Source organism: Pezoporus occidentalis, unplaced genomic scaffold, assembly GCF_034315485.1.
Source record: "Pezoporus occidentalis ecotype Australia unplaced genomic scaffold, CSIRO_AGI_Poc_V1 ctg44, whole genome shotgun sequence".
NCBI classification, from domain to species: Eukaryota; Metazoa; Chordata; class Aves; order Psittaciformes; family Psittacidae; genus Pezoporus; species Pezoporus occidentalis.
In genome coordinates this window covers 1,003,819-1,025,121 of record NW_026915769.1, presented here as the reverse complement: position 1 = coordinate 1,025,121, position 21,303 = coordinate 1,003,819, and the positions used below count along the sequence as shown (strand labels likewise).

Here is a 21,303-nt window from a genome sequence, read left to right as displayed (position 1 = left end):
TCCACGAGTTTCTTCTGCCTAACTCCCTGGTGGTGCTGCGTGTGCAGCCACTCAGCAGCAACGCATATGTCACGAGACATTCGCCCTCACAGCTACCCTCCTCGCCATGATACCAACCAACCCAACCAAAGTGTTTCTGTGATGGCATGGTTGGGGTTAGCATTTTGTTGGCCATGTGCCAGTTTGGGCAGGGCCTTGAGCAATCTGGTCTAGTAGAGGGTGTCCCTGCCCATGTCAGGGGTTGGAACTAGATCTTAAAGTTTTTTCCAACCCAAACTATTCTGTGCTTCTTATGAATGTGGGTTCCTTATTGCTCCTCCATTAAAAAGCCAAGTCACAAACTACTGCACTCTACCAAACACTGCATGTTTTTAAGGTGTTTACAACTACTGTTGAAGTCAAAAGGTTCTTGGGTTTCCACAAATGGGATAGATGCTGGACTAAGCCTGGAATAAGTGAGGCTTATCGTATCAAAGCCTCACTTGTAAGCCAAGCCTGTTGCAGGTGCTGCTTGTCTATGAAAGCCGAGGGTGAGCAGTTTGGATGCCGAGATGTGAATAAAGAGCGGATGAGGTCTCAGCTCAACTATGGCAGTGGCAAACACTAAATTTAACAGGATTTTAATATCTCATGGATTTTGAATTACAGGAACCTCATTCAGCAGAACACAAGTAACTTCAGCACACCAGATAACGTAATGGAGATCAGGATCCTGAGCATGGCAGGCAAAGCCAGGAGGAAGTGCACCCATGTATATGGAACAGCTACAAACATGGAGCAGCACCCATTGCTGTGTTCTTATGCCAGACGGACAGCTTCCTTTTTCCCTTCAACTGGAAACCAAAGCAAGCTGCAGAAAGAATAAACGCAATGGGGCGATCGGTTTTAGAGCCTAGGTTATGATGCAAACTCGTGAGGCCCAAATAACAAAGTGAAAACACACCCTCAAAAAGAGGTATTTTTAATTTGCCTTCTGTTTCCTCCTACCATGTGCTCATGAATCACCTTTGCAGCCAGAGACGCCTTGAACACACGCCTGAGAATCCCTGAGGGTTAGCAGCGTTTCTCACTGCCGCTTATGAGGCAAAACCAAATGGCAGCTGCTTTAAAAATTAATAAATAAATAACCATTTTAAAATCCAACCCTCCCCACCTCGACCTGGACACTTTCTTAAGCCACTTGTATGCGCTTACAAGTACACACAGCCGGCGGACGCGGCTTGGGAGGGTAAGAGCCGTCGAGGACGGCAGCTGGGGTCGTTACCTCAGCGCTGAGGTGGGTGAGAGGATGATGGGAATGGCCTCCGCCGGGTGGGTCCTGTGGGGCGGTGCTGAGCCGGCGTTTGCGCTGCGCCGCCTCTCAGGGCCTGCCCGGCTCAAGCCCCTCCTAACCGCCTGGGCTGGCTCACACCCCACTCTCCCGTTCCTTTCTCAGCGCCATGAGGCTCCCTTTTTGCTCCGTGGTGCTCTATGGGCTCCTGGGGGTCTTCCGCTATGGTGATGCCTCAGGTAAGCGCGGCGTGGGGGGGCGGGCCGTGGCGGCCATTAAGCGGCCGAAGGGCTGGCGGAGCGCGGGTTCGAGCGGGGAGAGTGAGTTTTTGCGGCGAGTGGAGGTCTAGCGGGATGGAGGGGAAAGGGGTTGTTGTGAGGAAGGGTCTGTGGAGTCTTCTGAGGGGTGTTGCAGGCGGTAGTGGGTCGGCCTGCAGCTGTCTGGAGGGTTGAGGGGGAGAAGATCAAAGCGAAGACGCAGCTGTCTGGAGAGCTGGAGAGAGTTCGTTATATTCATTCTTATCGTCATCTTTGTGGGTACGGGGACATTACCCCTCTTTTTTTCCTACCTTAATCGGTATGAGCACCATTACTTTAGCTCTTACATGGATATACAGGGCTAATTTTACCTGGGCCGTTGCAGAGATACGGTACAGGCTGATGAGTCTGGTGTAGCGCTGTGTTTCTGTTAAAGAAACAAGGTGGCATTCTTTACTCATGAATGTATATGAGAAAGGGAATATGGTTAATAGTGGGATTTTTATATATTTTTTAAACCACATGTTGGGTCCTAGCACCCAGTGAACTGTGGGCTGGAAACCACTGCCAGTATAAAACTAAGGAAATAAGCATTTTCTCCTTCCTCCTGCCCCTAGAATTTGGATCTCGATTCTTAAAATTACTTTTTGTCCATACCGATGTAATTTGACTTTATTTGACATGGGCTTTTCTGGCAATTCCCGTGTACCTGCATGTGACTAAAATAGGTGTCCAGAGGTAAGTGTACTATAAAGAGTTTAGCTTGTGAAGACTTAGGAGTTGCTTACTTTTTTCTAGTTAAATTCTTATCTGTTCAAATGAAGGAAAAAAATAATTGGTTTCCTTTCAGAGATAACTTAGAGATAAGCAAGCAGCCCTTTATGTTAGGGCTGATGTAAGCCTCCTCGTCTTACAGTTTTATTTTTAAACTTGCCTTTAATGAAGCTTAATTGACCAAAAGGAAAAAATCTACTCTTGGGATACTTTGCAAAGCTGCAGAACAGTGTTTGGAACCAGTCTCGAGTGTGGAAGACTTCTCTTTCTCCCCCACCCAGAGTCTCATGCCCAAGATCTTAGAGGAGAGCCGGGTCCCTGCTTCCTGTAGGACTTAGACTCTTAGGCTTGGCTGCTGATGATGGCAAGCAAGTCTGAGAATGGAGGCTCGGTGTTCTTGGGTCTTAATGTTTATGCTAAAAGATGGTGACAAGCAGTTTGTCTCCTGGACTTGATTGAAAATGGGTCATGTCTTTATTTGTAGTTTGTTACAGTATGTTAAAAGGCAGAATGAATATGGGATGGAGCTAACTGCTCTACCTTGAAGGAGCCTATTGCTGTATTTCCTTGTAGATTCGAGGGTGGAGGGTGAAAGTATTTTCCTCCTGAAAGGCTACTAAGCTGTGTAATTTGTGTAGGAACAGCTATTATTAGGCCCTTTAAGTGAGGACACTTGCTTAATGGTTCACTTATTTGAAATTGTCTTGTGGTTATCCAGTGGTTTGCAGGGACACATTCCTGTGTAACATTATCTAGGTGTTCCTGCTCCGGCAGGGGGATTGGACTAGATGATCTTTTGAGGTCCCTTCCAATCTCCAGCATACTGTGATACTGTGATGGGCACTGCTGTGTCCTAATACTAGATCCTCCTTCATTTTAAATGTGCAGATAAGTAAAATCTGTGCATGATGGCCTATATTACCTCTCTGGGGTTTTGATGGGCTGCTTCAAACTTAGTATTTGTGCAAAAGTGTTGTGTATCATGTTTGTTACCTTCCAGGGAGCTCCACATTTATGAAATAGGAATGCACTTGGCCTTGTTTGCTACATCTAAACCAGATTGCTCAGTGTTGGAAAAACTAAAGCAAATTTACAGGGTAATTGGGATTGAGCTCCCTTTTGCAAAGGGAGCTTATCTGGATGAACTTAATTAGTGCTAGCTGTTTAGTCTATCCAAAGACAAAATTTTAAAATAAGAGGTTCATGCAAAGCTGTTTAGCTGCCTGTATGTATTGGTCAGCTGGGCACTTGCATCTTGATGCTCTACTGCCCAGATGTGCAAATTACTTCTTAATCAGCAGTACCAGCAATATGACTGAGGCCAGGTCTTGTGTGCTCTGGCTGGTAGTCGAAGTGGATTAGTAAAACTGTAAGCAGGTGAGACTGGTGCTTCTTCCCTTTCTTCTGAGACTGTAGACCTCATGGCTTCTAGCGTGATGAAGAGTCTTCTGGTGTGGGAGCGGTGCAGTTGATAACAAGACAAATTCTGTGGCCCTATCTACTTCATGCATCAAACTGTCCTATAAACATGAGCCTCAGTTCACATGAAATTAAAATTTAGAAGCTTACGTAAATCTTGTTTCTTTTGGGGTCGGTAAAGTCTTTATTTGGGGTTCTACTACTGTGAAAAGACACAGAGACCTTGTAGCAGGACTCTGCCATGTGTCCATATATATGTGGCCTTGCAGGTCTGATACAGTATGGCTGCTGGCTTTATTCTGTTAAGTAACTATACTCATGTTTTCCCTATTCAAACTAGTTTTGAGTCTGAGCTTGCATTTCATCTCCATTAAATGTCTTCATGTGACTACTTGTTTGCATACTCCCTATGCTGGAAGGTTCTTGCCTCTTAAATCTTACATAACCTTATTCTGCATACCCATTGACAATTGGTTGTCACAGAGTAGAAATGTGTTTCCCCTGACTATGGAGAACTTCTTTATCTGAGGCAAGCATAATGATTGGGCATGACTCTGTAGGTAAATACTCTTCCTATATGAGCAGCAGTGGTATTTCTTCAGTTGTGTTTCTTAATGGAAATTGGACTGCTAGGTGTCATCATGGACCTTGTGTGGTTAACTGTTTATTGGTGATGGGAGTGGCACTTGACTATTGGAGTTGGAAATATGACTTCAAGCATCAAATGAACTGAGCTTGGCATTGAATCAGCAGAATGGAAATGGTTAAAGCTGGGTATTGCTTGTTGGGGAAGGTGCATGTCACAGCAAAGGGATGATAAATGTTGTCTCTGAAGTCAACTACCTTGTTACTTGGAGTTATGAATAAGGGGGTTTGATCTCAAAGGAACTCTGAGAGTTTTCATTCCTTTGCTCTCTTTACTGGTTTTGCCCTTCATGTGGGAGAAAAGATATGAGGAGTGGCAGAGTGGGCTGCCCACCTCTTTTCATCAGTTCTTTTATATGCTGGATTATCTGTGTTCCTGTTCTTGTATTGCTACTAGTATATGAAGTAATACATGCTCAGCACTCCATCTTTGCTCTGCTCTTGCTTAGTTTCAGCAATGTTGACTTCCTTTAAGTGTGTTTTCAGTTGATGATCCCTGTAATGGTGAGGATTCCTGTCTTGTATCTAACCCAAAACTACTCTGACGTGCAGTGACCATCATGCTTCTCCCTGCAAGGCAAGGAAGAGGTGATAGCCTGGCATCTGATGGGGTGTTTTCCAGCCCTTAACTCCTTGAAGCAAATGAAACAATAAAAGAAGTTTGGATGCTTGGATTTTCTTTCTGGCTCCATTGCAGACTTACTAGGTCAATTACTTCACTTCTGTGGTGGTGTTATCTTTGCTGCATGTGCTGCTGAACCTGCAGTCCTATTTGATGTGCTACCTTCAGTTTGATCAAGCTTGCCCAAAGAAGCAGCTTGCACGCTGTGGTTGGCACCATGTGTTCATGGGGGTCTTAGTATCTGTCTTCCAAAACATCTTTGATAACACTGAACTCTGTATGGCTCAGGTAGTCTAATGCCTGTCTGAGAACTTGCACTGGAGGTAGGCCTGATGAATCATTAGTTGTTCTCCAAGCTCTTTGTCTGTACTAGTGGTGCTCCAGGGCAGATGTTCAAATGACAGAAAAAGAGAACGCTGGAAAGGTTTATGGCCATGTAGCAGTTGCTTTTATAGCAAATTTCTTAGAATCTACTCTGCAGTTCTTGTGAACTCTCCTTTTAGTCGTCTTTCAAGTTTGGTTAGAAGTGTAGTTCAAGGAGCCTGTGAGCAACAAGCTGAAAAGACCTGTCAGATGGATGTGGGCATTCTTGTTCTTCACTATGAGCCTGTTCTGTTCTGTCCAGACTTTAATTTAAAATGTATATCACATGCACTGTTTTAGAAGCAGTTATGCAAACAGTAAAGCAGTGTAGAACACTATACTTTAATTTACCAGAGGGCCTCTGACATTTAGAGTCTCATGATTGTGTTGCAGTAGTAGCTGCATGTCTTGCTGATGAATCTGTTCTCGTGTTCAAGGCCTCTGGGTATAAGTACAGAGTGGAAGTGAGAAATAAGACAGACCAGTGCAGTTTTTCCCCTGCTGCCCTTGATGTAGAGCATAGAGAGGATGTATATGGTTTCAGCTTTTCTGTTTTTGTTTTTTTTTTTTTTTTTCCTTAAAAACATCTACATGTGAATATCTGTGGTTCAGGAAACTGTGCTCAAGTTCTTAAAGATCAAAGAAAAATATTTTATTGCATTTTAAGCTTTCAATTAAAATTTCTAAGTGCATAGATGTATAGTCTGCCTTTTGAATTCTTTTCTTTAGTATTCATACTGCTCGTTGCATTTCTAGTAGACTTAAGATCTAAGGACAGCAGAGGTCTTGTGAAGGGGAGGATAACCTGAAGGGGTACTCTGTCTATTTCTGAAGAATGCATAAAGCTTTTTTGTAGCTCTAATTTTACATTAATTACTGTTTGAAAACTTTGAGTAGAAACTTTTTCTACCTTAACACAAACTGCAGATGATGGAACTGAAAAACAGAATATTTTTAACTCCTAGATGGCATATGATCCCCATATTTCAGCTGGGGTTTTATTGGTGGTGCTGTCCTAGTGTTGATTGAATTTTTGGGGTGGCATGTAGAGGCTGAAGTTGGCAAGATGAGAAGTGTTAGTTTTTTCCTCCACTGTGAGGTGAGTGGGGGAGGCATGAGGATAGGAGCTCACTTCTAGCTACGTATCAACAGGCAAAGAAGCTGGCCAAAGATGCCAGTTCTTGGCAGACGAGAGGTGGGGGAGGAAGGGGGAGGACAGACAATTGGAAAGGAGTTAGAGTACTGGCTATTGATTCAGATGATATGACTATATCCTTTTCTTTTCCTGGATGATCTGAATCATCAGCAACAGTGTATAAGGATGGTGCTGTTGATTACTCTCTGCTTCTGCTGGAGTACTCAACCCTATCAACTCTTTACACTGGAAGAGGCAACTTTATTGAGGAAGTGCTGTGTATGTGTTTAGGCTTGATAAGTTTTAGGTTTGCTGGGCTACAGTGTATGCAAACAGAGGAATTTTGGCAAAAAAACCTGAAAGGCATTGTGCGTGCTTTATAAACATCTAGTCTGCCTGCTAACCACCACCAAGAGAATCTTGTGGATTCTATACAGCTGCTTCTCTTTCTTCCTCTGATATCCCTTGTCCCTCAAGAGCCCAGCATGTAGAGAAAATAGGCATTCTAGCATGACTTGAATGACAAGCCAAAGCTGATTCTCAGAGAGGCTTATGTCCTAGGTCACATGGTTCTCTTTAAATGAAAATGACGGTGGATCATGGGGTTATGCTCATCATAAGAAGAAATTGTCTTGGTTGTGTCTTGCAAAAATTAATCAGATTAATTACTGGGTTACTGAAAGCTGTCAGACTTCCCTTAGTAATTGCTTCTCTCTGGACAAAAAAGTGTCTTTTTTTTTTTTTTTTTTGTTCTACAGGTCTTCTTGAGCTGTCCTTGGGAAAATTCAGAAATGTGCTACTTAACCAGACCAATCCAGTGGAAGCTGTAATCAGGAACATTGCAAGCAATGTGACTGTTGTCATTTTTCAAGTACATGCCCAGCAAAGCAATGTGGTGATATCCTTTGATAAGGTATGGTAAAAGTGTCACTTCTGTTCTTAAGTGCTACTTTTCTTTTAACAAAGGAGTTGGCCTTGGTATATGTAGGAATATAGAACTGAAGCTGTATAAATAATACTAATATAAAATAATACTATCTTAATACCTGCATGACTCTTGGAGAGTATTATTTTGGCTTCAGAAATCCTTTCTTGTATATCATAGCTGCTATTTTGGATGACAAATGCTAAAGGAATTTCAGAGCTGACTTGAAAATCTTTCAAGGCTTTTTGTTCTTGGTGGAAATGGTGCTTTTGACATATGACTGCTGACTACTATCCGTTAGCTTGTAAAATGAAAAACAAGGTACATAATATTCTGTGAGAACTATTTGCTAGATACCTCATACACTAAACATGATTGCTTTGGGATGTTTATTAGTCTGCTGTTTGTGGCTTGGATCTAGCCACTACAGATAGGATGTCTTGTTACTCCAGCTTTTTGTCCTGAATCTGATTCTCCTTTGGTGGCACATGGAAAAATTAGTCTATAGTGCTCCAATGAAGGCTGTTACTTCTAGCCAACAATAGAAGCATTCTTACTGCTATACACTAGCCTCAGTTTGTCCCATCATTACTGGCATGCAATCATCTAACGTAGTGGGATTTTTTTATAGTGCTGTGAGGCTCTAGCTTTTGTTTGAGCAGAATGTAGACTAAGCTGAAGGTGGTAGACAGAGACCTGACAACTGCCATCCAGTTTCCTGCTCTCTATCAGGTTTATCCAAATGAGAATATATTGAGTGCCAAGAAGTATCCTGGGAAGCTCAGGAGATAGATAACCTGTAATACAAGTCACCCAGCTCAGTCATCTTTGTACTGATGAAATAACCAGGATTACAGGGTTAAGGCATTACTGTTACACCTCTTCAGTCTTTGATTACCACTGGCAGAATCTTCTGCTGCCAATACAGAGCTTCCTTGCAATTGACCTTACCAAGCCAAGGGCAACGATGCATAAATATGGCTATACTGCTCTTAGGACTGCCCTGCCTCTAGAAATACGAAGCTAAGCCAGACCATAAAGTCTGCCAGGTCCAAAGTGCTTCCTTACAGTGTTGCCTCAGATGAGTGTGGCCTTCTTGGTCAAAAGCACATTTTCCATGCTGAAAAACAGATTTGACTGCAGGTCAGTTATTTGTTCAGCTGTGTGAGTGTGATACTGCCCCGTCTTTCTTCAAGACCCCTGGTTCTAGAAGGGTTGGTGATGGTGGGGATTGGGTCAGTAGCTGAACTGGCCTTGTCTGGCATGGCTAGTAATAAGCCAGCTGTCATACAGTCATCTTCATTCTGGTGGAGAGAGTGAAGGGCTTCTGCACTTCCCAGAATGTACCTTGCTTTTTGTGGGGGATATTCCAGTCCCTTTACACTTCTAGTGTTCAGTCCATTGCTGTGTAGCAGTAGACTTCAACTAGCTAGTTTCTCCACAACTTGCCTGTGATTATCAACTCTTTAGTAGTATCAATTTATCACTTGGGTTTTTGAGCCTGAGCTAGGCAGTGTGTGGTGTCAGAGGCCACTCCCTTTTTTCCATCTTCCTTTTATCAGCTAGCTAAGGACTGAGTGCCTCATCTGTGGTCACTGGCACTGAAATACATGCCCTGTGGGTTTGTGGCAGGAATGTGACTCCTGTACAATAGGTCAGGTTGTGGTAGAAATCTTTTCAAGAAGAACTGCTTGGTTATAGCATTTGTTTCTGTCCAGAATCCATCTGTGAACAGCTCAGGAACTGGAGTAGACAAAGGACTGGTTTCCATCCTTCGGCCTCAGCAGACCGTATGTACATGGTACCTTCGGTCTCTGGATGCTAGCCAGGTGCTCGGCACAGCTATCTCTATTCCCTATATGGAGAAAGGTATGTTCTTATTACTCTGTAAGGGATACCACCTCTGCTTATTGCAAGCTAACTGTGAAATGAACACCTCAAATGAACACCTTTACATGATGCAAATGTGTGATGGAGATGCCAGAAATTCTTTTGAAATGGTCTGAAAAAGTTTAGTATCACTCACTGCAGAATTGACTTGTGTATAAGGAAGTACTGTATGGTCTTGTCATGACTTCAGCCTTAGAGTAGAAAACTGTTGTGTATGCATCAGGACCTAGCTTAGACTGCAGTGATGCCACTTGTGCTGTTGGCAGGACTAGAAGTTGATAATTTTATGTGCTCGGCAAGCAGGTTATGCCAGCAAGTACCTCCATTGCTGAGGTCTTTGATTTATTTTTCTTTTTCTTTAAATTTTTTAATTTTTATTTTTTCATGCATCTAAGGGGGAAGTAACAACTACTACAGTTATCTTTTCTGTGTTTTAGATCCTATTCCTGGAGGCTGCAATCTAGAGTTTGACTTGGAAGTGGATCCAAATATTTACCTAGACTATACATTGGTTGATACACACATCAAGTTTGCCCCTGCAAACTTGGGATATAACAGGTGTGTGAAAAACTGAGTGCACTGAGCAAGACCTTATTTGGCCAAGATCATAAAACAAGATTCTGCTGAAAAGGCTGACTATCCAGCTGCTGGCAGGAATCTTGTTTGCTGCAACAAACTGAGAGGTAAATGAGGAGGAGGAGAGATAATACATGAAAGAGATAGTTGAGAGCTGCATCTTGTGGAAATGACTATTCAACTTCAGATATGCAAGCAGTTAGCAAATACTGGATCTTCCCATTCCTCATTATGACTTAATCTGTTTAAGAAGCAATTGCGTATTCTAGCCAGTTTCATTCCTTTACTGGTACTGAGGCCTGATAATGACCTAGAGTTTTGTCTAACATTTTGACTTCAAGTTATAAAGCATTTTTTCCTGAATGGTGCCTGGTGTCTCAGGTGATAGGCAGGGAATGGGAAAGCTGTGTTCAGAGCTGTTTGTATATTTAATATGCATGGAAAACCAGACAGTGATGTTGTGATCTTTGATTGTTGTCACCTCTTGGAACTCTTGTGCTGGTTCCTTATGACAACTTTAGGAAGCCTCTGTACATGTAAAGGCAGGTACCAGCGCAGACAGTACCTCTATCAGAGTGCTTCTGCATAACACTGCTGTAGTCTGTGCTTGCAAGCATTTACAGTCTGACTTTGAATTAGCTACTAGTGTGAACTTCTAAAGAGTAGAAGACATGCTGCCATCTCAGCCAGGTAACTTCTGAAGACTAATCTTAAGATCTGGGGGCTTGTGATGGGCATGTAGCTGATCTCTTTAATTGCAGAGGAGCAAACCCACCATCCTGTGATTCAGGGACTGGTCAGAACTCCAGATGGCGGCTGCACTATGATGTCTACCAGTATTTTTTACCAGAGAATGATCTTTCTGAGATGGTACTCATGAGCCACATACGGAAGATGTCCGAGGTGCGAAGTATCAAAGCCAATGGCATTAAAGTAAGTCTGAAGCACTGGTGTTACAAGCATGTGGCAGTGGCACTACTTCATGTTTTCTTCTCCCCTGTGCTTCTGTTCCTTAAGTGGTGACATAAACAAGCTGATGCTTCAGGCTTCTTACTTGTATCTGGGACTTCTGGCTAGGAAGTATACAGCGAGTCTTGCATGCAAAATGGCAACCACTCTTTTGACATAGAGGTGGATAGTTAGCAGAGCCCCAAGTGTGGCAGAATTGTGACATCTTGCAATGGACTCTATTAGGTAGACATCATTTGACTAGTCTGAGATGTTTCTATGTCTTACACCCTTTTCTCAATGAAACCAGCTTTTATGGGAGTGTCTTCTTGCTTGCTGTATACTGCTTTAGTCACAGTGCTCTTTCAGTGATGTTAAAAGCCAGCTTGCCTATAGCTGTACTGCTACTGAGTGCCTGTAAATCCAGGAGTAGAGCCAATTCTGACAAAGACGGGTAATCTCCTGTGGTGCCTGATAGACGCTGGTGTCTGGCATCCTCAGATGTTGAGGGTTGAGCAGGCAATGCAATGAAGAGAACAGGGGTGGAGAATAGAGTGAAACTGGAACACAGATGAGTGCCATTTGGAGTGGCATAAAGAGATCTGATAAGTGAGAGCAAACACTTGCTACATGTTTACCTGCTCTCCAGCAAAGAGATTGGAAGGGATGGAGCAGGGACTCGGTGGTGATGACCTGCCTGGTTTTGCTAGTGAGTAGAACAGCAGCCTGGCAAGCTTCTGAGGCCAGACCTGGGTTAGTAGACTGGCAGGGAACCCAAGCTGTGTCCTCAAATAGGGAGGAGCAAAACATATGAGTGGGAGAGTCTTGTCCCCCATAAGAAACTGTAGTAATGCTGGAAGAAATGCAGTCAGTCCTCTGAGCCTTTAATGCTTCAATTTAATTCTGAGGGGGTTCAGAATAGGAGAACTCTTGCCTGGAGTTCTTGGAGAGGTAGTCTTCCTTGAGCTGCTGAGTATTGCCTCAGCTGTATGAACACATCAACATGCTATCGGTAACAGTGACAAGCAGTTCATTGCAATTAAAAATATGCTTTACTGTTCCAGATGCTTACACTGACAACTGATGACAAGACCAATATCTACTTTTCCTCACTTCCTGGACAAGGTGTGATCTACAACGTCATAGTATGGGATCCTCTTTGGAATACTTCTGCTGCATACATACCTGTGCATACATATGCCTGCAGCTTTGCTGACCTAGTGGATAGCTGCTCTTCTCTTAGTAAGTTGGGATTTGTATATCTTTGCCAACTCGTCTCAGGCTTATTGTGCTCCAAAATGCTGAATGGTCCTTTTTGAGATTATTTTTTTAAATGTGTGAAGAAGCATTTTGTTTTACACTGGATATATTTTGTTACTTTATGATGGAGTTTACTTGTTGATTGAGGAGAAATTCTAGGATGATGAAATAAGAGTAAGAAGAGCATTAGCAATTGAAGGTTTAACTTAATGGAGGTTTAATATTGTGGCTTGACAATATATAACTTTCAGTTCTTTAGCGCTAGTCTAGCTTTTTCCATCTGAACCGGATACATAATGTTAAATGATTTGTAGGACTATAGATTCTGTATGTAAAACTAGGCTAATAAATACATCCATATAAACTAGGCTAATAAAATATGAACTAGATTAGGATCCAGTCTGATATTTATTTTCTGTTTAACTGTGCTAGTGGTATCAGGAATCAGTGACCTACAAATATTTTGAAAGGAGGTGGTCACCTAAAATAAACATAAAAATAATATCAGCAATAGTGGAATGACCCCAAAGTCATGCTACTTTGTACAAGGTTATATAATGATAGAATCTGAGCAGAAAAAGAGTAAAGCTGCCATTCCCATTATGACTACAGTAGGGCTAAATATATGGGTAGAATATGGTGCATGAAGAAAGATGTGCTTTCATGTTTACTTTCTTATACACTGTAATACGCAACTGTCTTATGACGACATGAGATTATCCAGGCTAAACCTCTCTTCTGTAATTTGGAGAACTAGGAAAATATGGTTTATTTTTTCAAATAGTTTAAGTAATATTAAGAATTTCACCTAGGAGACAGGTGAGTTGTGCTAGGGTGATGGTCCTTTCTCTTGCATGAAAAATATATTAAGGGGGGATCATGTTGAAGGCTGCAGTGATAAAGACTAGAGCTGCTGCCTGGGTCACTACTCCTGTGGCACTGATTTTTTAAGGTGATTGGATGTACCTTTATTTTATTTTTTTTAAAGCTGAGCAGATAATTTTCAGGTAAAGCTGTATCTTAATCAGCAAGTTAGAGCTACTTAACTAATTGTTACAGATATGTCAATCTTCTGAATAAGGGTAAAGTAGTCTAGAACTACTTCAATATTCTGTTGGAGATCCAGTCAAGATAACTGGTAGTTCAGCCATGGCAGATCTGCTCACATGGTGTGTCTGAAGGACTTGCAGATACAAAGCTGTCAGTTACAGCAAACTGACCATACCTTAGTCTCACTGTGGGGACTACCAGGTAGGATGCTCTAGTAACCCTTTCTTTCTCCTTTTAGGTAAACTCTCTACCAAAGTATTCTTTACTACTTTTGCTGTTCTTGGTCTTTTCACTTGCTTTTTTGGACACAGGTTCTGGAAAACAGGTACTGAATACTTGTGTTTTCCTCTTTTCATAAGTCTGATTGGAATTTCATAACTGATTTTGCTGTAACTTAGAATGGTGGTGTTATTAATAAGATTGCATTGATAGTTATTACATGTCAATTAGGTCCACTGCTTGGCTTTTACAGGATCAGGTCTTTTAAGCACAGATGAGCAAGAAGTTCCTGTTATGCAGGGAACAGAAATGTGGAATTAAGGTGAATGCTGGGCAACATAGATATAAATACATAATTTTTGACTGAAGAGCTTGAGGACACTGCTTTCCACATCAAAGTGTTGTCTGGCTGTCAGTGTCTGGGAAGCACAAAAGGAACTGATATGTTCCTTCCCTGTTGTAACTTCCAAGATATTTGAAGATGTACTGAAGTGGGTTTGGTATGAAGTATTATGACAGTATCCTAAGTCTTTTTCCTTCTTCTCTAGACTTATTCTTCATGGGCTTCATATTCACAGCCTTCTTCTTCTTTGTATTCATCACACGAGTAACTGGCCTTGGTTATGATGGTGAGTAGATGTTTTAGGATACCCGATACCCTTCCAAAAGTAGTATTATGAATCTCTTAAGTAAAATCTCAGTTATGCTTGTTGTTGGCTAGCCTTAGGAAGGATAGCAGAGTGGTGTCTGAGTACTTGAACTGAGCTGTGATTACCATAATAGCTGAATGTGCAACAGAGTAGCTTTTGCTTCCAACAGCAGAATTAATTAATATAGCTGCAACTGTAAAAGACAAATTTCAGTATTTAGCCAAGGAAGATCCAGGTTTTTAGAAATCCTGGAAATTTGCAACACACTTCCTTTCTACTTTTTTTTTATAATGGGTGGACCTCAGTTTCTGATCAAATACAGATTTCATCTGTAAAACAAGTAGAAGGTTTGTACCCGGCTTTATAGATCAGCAACAATTAGTTCTTTTTGTCTGTGTCCTGCCTCATAGTTACCTTTTTGATACATGTGCCTTAGCAGTTGCAACCTTAACTGCCCTGAGAATTGAAGGTACTAATAATGCAGATAGTAGCAAGCCTTTTATTCCAGCCCTTTACTGCTCTTCCAGTGGTCCATTCTCAATTGCAGACTGGAGTCTAAGTGGAATATGCATGAGGCAAATACTGATACTCTTGCCTGTATTCAGAAAATTTTCATTAGGTAACAATAAAAAATGTAAGTAAAGCTGCTGGATACAGTATTGCAATAACGAGTTTTCAGAGTTTTGGAATTTCCCCTTTTGTTTTTCAGTGCGTCTTATTTTGACAGCAGTAGCTGGAATTGTTGGAGGGCTCCTCTTGGTTGTGAGCTGGTGGAGATTTGGCTCGATCATACTCTGCATGTTTATTATTGGACTTGTGCTGGGATTTCTCTTTTCATCAACAGTCTTCTTTACCCCACTAGGTATGCACTGAAATACTCTGCTGCAAAGTGCTGGCTATGGAGTGATGTATTCCTGCTGTATTACAGGGACATTGCAAGCCTCTAAAATGAATGCTGCTCTGTTTTGTCTTAGTATGATGTTTAACTTTCCCTTTCCAGTGTTGGAAGGAATAGTGACATACCTGAAGCCTTTGTTCAGGTGTGCTGTAATTAAAACTACTTACAGAATCTGCACTAGTGGGGAAAGGAAACTGCTTATTCTGTGGAGAACTTGCTGAGGCCCTTTCTACATAAGCTGTATGACATTGCAGCAGTCAGTGCCACCAGCTCTGCTCCAAGCATGCACTTGCTGTCTATTTCCTATCCAGAGCAAGTCACATTAGAAAATCTGCAGTCTTAACTTAGAGGCTTCAGATGTAAAGGCAGTATGGATTTAGGAACTCTTGCTGTTACCTTTCACCATACTACAGTGCAAGGCTCTGGGACCATTGCACTCTAGGAGTCAAATCTGTATTTGCAGCTGGATTGACAATGTTAAGGTCTTCAGAATGACTTTGAGAGGACAATAGCCTAATTGCTTAAAAGCAAGTGAGGCTGCTGAGCTGAAATCCCTCGGGGGCACCACAGCATCAGCCACACTTTGTCCATTTTAAACATTGGTAGTCTTCTACTTAAGATCCCTCCGAGGGACTGTTTTTCTTTAGTCATTTGTGTTTGACTTAAGCCTCAATTCTGTGATAATCCATGCAGTCCCTGGTTGGTCTTCATTAAAGCAAAACAGTGGGGTCAGCTGGGGGTCAGTTTAGAAAAGGTTAGGCCTTAGAAAGCAGAGAGAGCAAAGTAGTGTTTGAGTGACTTCATTACTCTTCCTAAATCAAAAAGAATTTGTTGCACTGTGTTGTTGTCATGGCTGCACTTGCACCATACTAGAGTAAAATATACGTATATGCAGCTTTTCATATCCTAAACCTATATGGCTTTAAGTAACAAAATGGCTTCTTATGGGGCAGAAATACTCTGGTACTTTTTATTCTTACCAGATGAGTAACATACACCTCATAAAAAAAAAAAAAATAAATCTTTGTTTCATGGACATGGTCTGCTGTCCAAACTGAGGGTACAGGGCCTATACTCAACTAGAGTAGTCTTTTTCTGTTCTTGTTTTGAGTAACTGTTACAATGCACCTTAAACAACTTCTTCACTTGAGCTCAAAAGGTGAGCTGTTCAACACTGTACTCTGGATATTTTTGATTGTACAAAATTTGGGCTGTTGGGGGAGGGGAGAGCTCACCCCAACCACTTGCACAAAAGGAAGGTTTTTGCTAACTAGTAAATTACATGTGGAATGCGATGTCTTTGCAGGAGACTACAGGGTCTTCCGTGACAATGTGGTATTCTGGGTGACCTTTTCTTCCGTAGCCTTGCTGATTCCAGTGCTTTTTGTTGGCTGTCCAAGAATTGTAAGTAATCTGCACTGTCACCTTAAAGGGAGGGAGGCTGTCAGACTTATTAATGCAAAATGTAGTCCTGCAAGATATGTATAGAAAACTTAATACAGCTTCATGAAGTCGGCACAGGACCAGCTCTGGGGAGTTTCTTTTCAGCCCTACTTGTGCTAAGTGGTCCGTAATCAAAGGAATTACTCTCTGCAGTGTTGCATATAACATCTGCTAACGCTAGCATTTAGTCAACTTCTGCTGTCTTAAAAGGATGTCTGTTGAACAGGTGTGTGCAGCCAGCTTCCAGTAGAAGAACTGGTACCAGTTACTGCCTTAATGAGGTGGGGGACTAAAGAGTGTTTATCAGTCTCCTGAAGCTGTGTTTTTTCTTCCCCTCTAGCTGAACATACTGGCCTCTGGAATAGTAGGCTCTTATGCAGTGATCTTAGCTATTGCTTGTTACGTCTACACAAGCCTTGCTTACATCACCTTAGACCTGCTCAGAAAGGTCCTCAATGATTACTTCAGCAGAGCTTACACCAATGTGCCTTTTCAAACAAATGGTGAGTACAGCTCTGAAAACTTTTTTTAAAGAAAAAGCACTGCCTCTGTGGTTCTATTGTAAATGATAATTGAGGATAGGAAGGAATAAGAGAAGAACAAAATAAGTACAGTATAAGGTTTAACTCCCTAATGATAAAATCTAGTCCTGCAAAAGAAATACTTGAATACACTCCAAGGCCACAGCCTTTCAGCAGGTGTTATGTGACAGAGGCCCTTGCGAAAGGTGCTTCTTGGGCTTGGACCTTGCTGGTGAGTTTGTGGGATGGGCAGACAAAAGGCCTAATGTGGTGACTGAACAGGCACATCTTGCTCCATGTGTGATCCCCTTTGCATGGAGTTAACTCTAAGCATGTGAGGCTGCAGAGACAATACTTCATTCTGTCACTAAATTTGTTCAGTGTTTGTGATTGGGAAAGGAAGGAGTTTTCTGCTTTGATACAGGAATCTGTTTTGTTTCTCTTTTTCAGATTTCATTATCCTCTCAGTGTGGACAATGCTGGCCCTCAGCGGAATAACTGTGCAGCTTCGCCGAGAGAGAAGTGAAGTGCCCTTCCCACCACACCCCTATCTTGCCTGGAAGCGGGAAAGGGAACGCAGAAGCACCAATGTCTTAGACCCTAGCCATCATATCCCTCCCCTGAGAGAGAGGATCCATAACAAGCTGCTGCATATCAAAGAGTTTTTTCAGAAAGAGCAGCCAGCTGGGGAGAGAACTCCTTTGCTTCTGTAACCTGCCAAATAACTAGTGGGAGTAGAGGAAGAATCTAGAAATGGCAACATGAGTGATCATCAGCAAACCAGGCAGTGATGCAGGATTACCACTGCCAGTTTGCCTTGCTTAATTTAATGATGATCATATTTGCCCAACATGGAAGAAAAGTTATCTATCGGTACACTACATGCTGTTTTGTGACTCTTTCCTCAATGGCCCACTCAGCCTGCTATAAAGTGTATGTCTAGCTCCAGAATCTTGTACTAATGGTCAAGTACAGGTATTTATCCTGTGGTGATCTAGTTTGATGTTTAGGTGTGGGAAATACAAAACAACTCTTAGAAAGCAACCGGTAGAGTTCTGGTTCTTATCTTACAGTGTGGAAAACCACTGCTGAAATACTTCCTAACTGGCTCCTTAAAGTGGACAGTCTCTCAAATTGCGAGGCATGAAAGATGAGGACTGTACACAGAAGTTCTTCTAGCAGGGACTGAAGTATCACCACCTAATATAGGTACAGAATGTGTGGCTGCAAACACAGTTGTTTCCAAGAAGTGTTACTGTACTTTGCAAGCTAAACTGAGTGACTTGAATTTAAACTGCACTGAATTAACTGTTGTAAATGTGCACACTGGGGCTCAGGAAGTGGACCTGATCTGAGACAAGAAGACTTTCTTTCAGCTGGTTCTGTAGGAAGCTGGTCATCTGTGTAGAGATGACTGTTAAGAGGACACAAGAGGTTTGCCTCCTTGTTTGCTTTCTGAATAGTTTTTGTCTTTTTTCTGCTCTGGTATATTTTCTTTTTTTGATGGTGCTGTCATAAAAGGAAAAGCTAAATAAGCTCTTTGTAGCCAACAGCAGTTCTGGTTTGGGTTTTTTCCCCTGGAATTGATTGAAACACTATTTTTATTTTTAATCAATATATCTTTTAATTCTGCTGTTAAGGGATGAAAACCAGCATCCAGCTAGCAAAATCCTGACCAGGATCCATACTGACTATGTTCCTTACCATTTTGGATTGCATCTGTCCGAAGTGGAATGTAGTATAAAACTGGATAAGGGTAGATGGTTGTGATATTGTGTGGTGGCTTTACTGACTTCCTTAAAACCAAACCAAACAGCCATATTCAAAATGCAGACTGGAGCATTGTGGTTTTGGCTCGCATAAATGCACAAGCAGTCCTGAGGCTGTCCTTGGTTTTACCTGCCTTTGCCCACCATACCAAATCCTGGTCTTCATGGTCACTGTTTACGTGGTGATCTGTCATGCATTAAATGATGGTTGGTTGAAGTCTTGTGTCCTGTACCTTGGTATAGGTTAAGATCTCTCTTCTTCCTTCTATCTTTGTACTTCTAGTGTGAGCAGCGAAGTTCATGGTCCTTTCTGTCTGAAGGTGGATGGCTGTTCTACCTGAATGAATACCCTCATGAATGAATACCCTCATGGTGGCAGCTCAGGTTCTTGGCCATCACTTTAAATTCTTGGTATAAGTATGTAAGGAAACTGGAAAAAGAGCTTTATTTGGGAACTTAAGTGGAAGTTAAGGCACCCTGGCAATAGGAAGGAATTATGGCTTTAAAATGACTCTACTTACCTGCCCTTTTCATTTAAGAAATGAAAGCTTAATGGCATAGTAAGAGGTGACTGAGCGCATCTGGTGTGTAGAGAGACAAATCCCATGATTGCTTGGAGCTAGAACATCTGCCTCAAACAGTAGAGCAAGGTGGAGATCCTGCCGTTTGTGTCTTGCTTTGCTGTGCTGTTGTGTCCCGTGAGGGCTCTTTCCCTAGCCTCTGGCAGACTGATGCTTGCTGACTGCCCTTGCTGCACTGACACCAAGCATGTCTTCGCTGTATTTGATGGCAAATAGCAAACACTTATTTGGTATACAAATGCTCTTAAACATGTTTACCTTGGTCTTTTTATAACTGCTGTGATTAATATTGTGCAAGAAACAAGTTTAATTTTCTATATCTTTTATAATAAAGATGTCTTTTGAAAGAATATTGGTACTAATGGGGTCTCTTTGAATTCAAAGATGCTTTTACAACTTAGGTTCTGTCTTGGGTATTGTAGGGATAGTTTGTTTTGGAAAAACTTCTCAGCCTCAAGGGATGGGGGGGTAGGGGAGGAAGGAACCTTAACTGACCTGTTGTGAGGACTTAATGTAGTTGCAGTGACACCTAGAGGCTGGACAGGGGTTATGTTCTGTGCGAAGCTAGCGAGGAAGTGCATCGTCCAAAGAGGCTTTTTTTACAGCTTTGTCAGAGGAGGTTCTAGGGAGCAAAGGAATGGTGGTCATCCACTTCTTGACTGGAAACTAGTCTGCTAGATCATGTAGGAAGTCTACGGCAGAAGGGGGCTTTGGACTCTTTCTAAAATCCTGACTCAGAGATTTGCTTTCTCTTAGACTGCTCAGAGACAGTATGGGAATTTTCTTCCATATTCTGTATGCCATAGTAGGTAACAGTGGTAATCAGAATACACAAACTGATCCACTGGGGTTTTGAAGGGATAATTTTCAAGTTGCTCTTTATGTACCCTCTGAGGCAGTTCCAAAATAAAAACTGGATCCTACCCTGCTATGCCTCTCTTTGGAGTGCCAAGTCTCTCATGGGAAGCATTTACTGCCTTGCTGTGTTAGGTGTGCTAAATTTTGCACAGTTACTTTGCAATTTTGCTAGCTTAAAATAATACTATCTACTGCTCCTGGGTACTCTGTGTCCTTCTAGGCAGTGGTTTGAAGCTTCCTGTAAACTCAAGCTTTCTGGACTATGCTCTGGGCTATTTTCTGCTGCTGTAGAGAATTCTTCTGCCAAGATGATTCCAGCACACTTACTTCAATGAGTCTTCTGCAGTCTTTGGTGCATTGTAGTAATGTGCAATGATCACATTGTGGTATTTGTCTTAGCTCCTTGTTGAGCTTTCCTAGATCTGCATGTGTTTCGGTCCTGCTCCAAATCTGCAGGAGAAGCCCTTTTCCCCCTCCCTTTGCTCTCACACCTATGCTGATTTCTCCTAGCGGTTAAACAACTATGGCACAAGTGAACTCTAGGACACCGATCTTCTCAAACAAACAGATCTTCCTTTGTTCTTGTCTCTACTTCCTCACTTTAAAACCACAAACCTAACCTGACTACTGCTTCATGGAGCGCTACAAATGTCAGGCAGCTTGCCTGTCTGCTTCTCCAAATGGTCAGAAAGTATGACTGAAAGTAGAAACAGCTCAGGCTTTCCATGGATGTACTTTGGTGAAGAGGAAGGCAAACTGATTTGGGAGCAGGTTATGGGAAATTATAGAAGGGGGCCCGCAGAATAAACGTTCCTTTGTCGTCTCGGCGGTTGTGTCCTGTGCAAGTGGCTTTCCTTATGGGGAGGAACAGCGTGATGTAGAGCTCCCAGTCCAACAGTCTACTCTGCTAATGCTTGGTAAGAAGAAAAGGTATTAGTAGTTGTCATTAGATCTTCTTAACTGGTTGGTAGGAATGTTGCATGTGTCAGGTTATAAAGAACTCAAACCATTTTGGGGGCCCAACTGCTGGGTGTTATATAAAACTCTGTGATAGAGGCTTCTGAGTAAAATGTTGAGTTGGCTTAACACCATTGCCACTTGGGGCTGCAAGCCTGGCTTGGGGAAACCTGAGCAGAATGCAAACTTTGTGGGGTGCTAGTCTGAAACCCAAACTCAGTCCTGTCAAGTACAGTAACTGTCTGCCATAGTTTTGGTATTGCTACCAGAGGG

At 42.2% G+C, this 21,303-nt stretch overlaps 1 protein-coding gene across 2 annotated transcripts; it reads left to right on the top strand.

Annotated features, from left to right (window-relative positions):
- The first annotated feature begins 1,271 nt into the window (after nt 1–1,271).
- TM7SF3 (transmembrane 7 superfamily member 3) lies at nt 1,272–19,565 on the top strand. 2 transcript variants are annotated; one of them, XM_062634815.1, is made up of 12 exons: nt 1,272–1,509; nt 7,244–7,398; nt 9,129–9,279; nt 9,738–9,858; nt 10,638–10,809; nt 11,889–12,066; nt 13,373–13,459; nt 13,902–13,982; nt 14,713–14,865; nt 16,208–16,305; nt 16,685–16,847; nt 17,316–19,565. In XM_062634815.1, the coding sequence occupies exons 1-12, from the start codon at nt 1,440–1,442 to the stop codon at nt 17,576–17,578; spliced, it is 1,692 nt and encodes a 563-aa protein (XP_062490799.1). In that variant the 5' UTR covers nt 1,272–1,439; the 3' UTR covers nt 17,579–19,565. The 2 variants fall into 2 exon arrangements, with proteins under 2 accessions (XP_062490799.1, XP_062490798.1); XM_062634814.1 differs by having other exon boundaries at nt 14,683–14,865.
- The last annotated feature ends 1,738 nt before the right edge of the window (nt 19,566–21,303 follow it).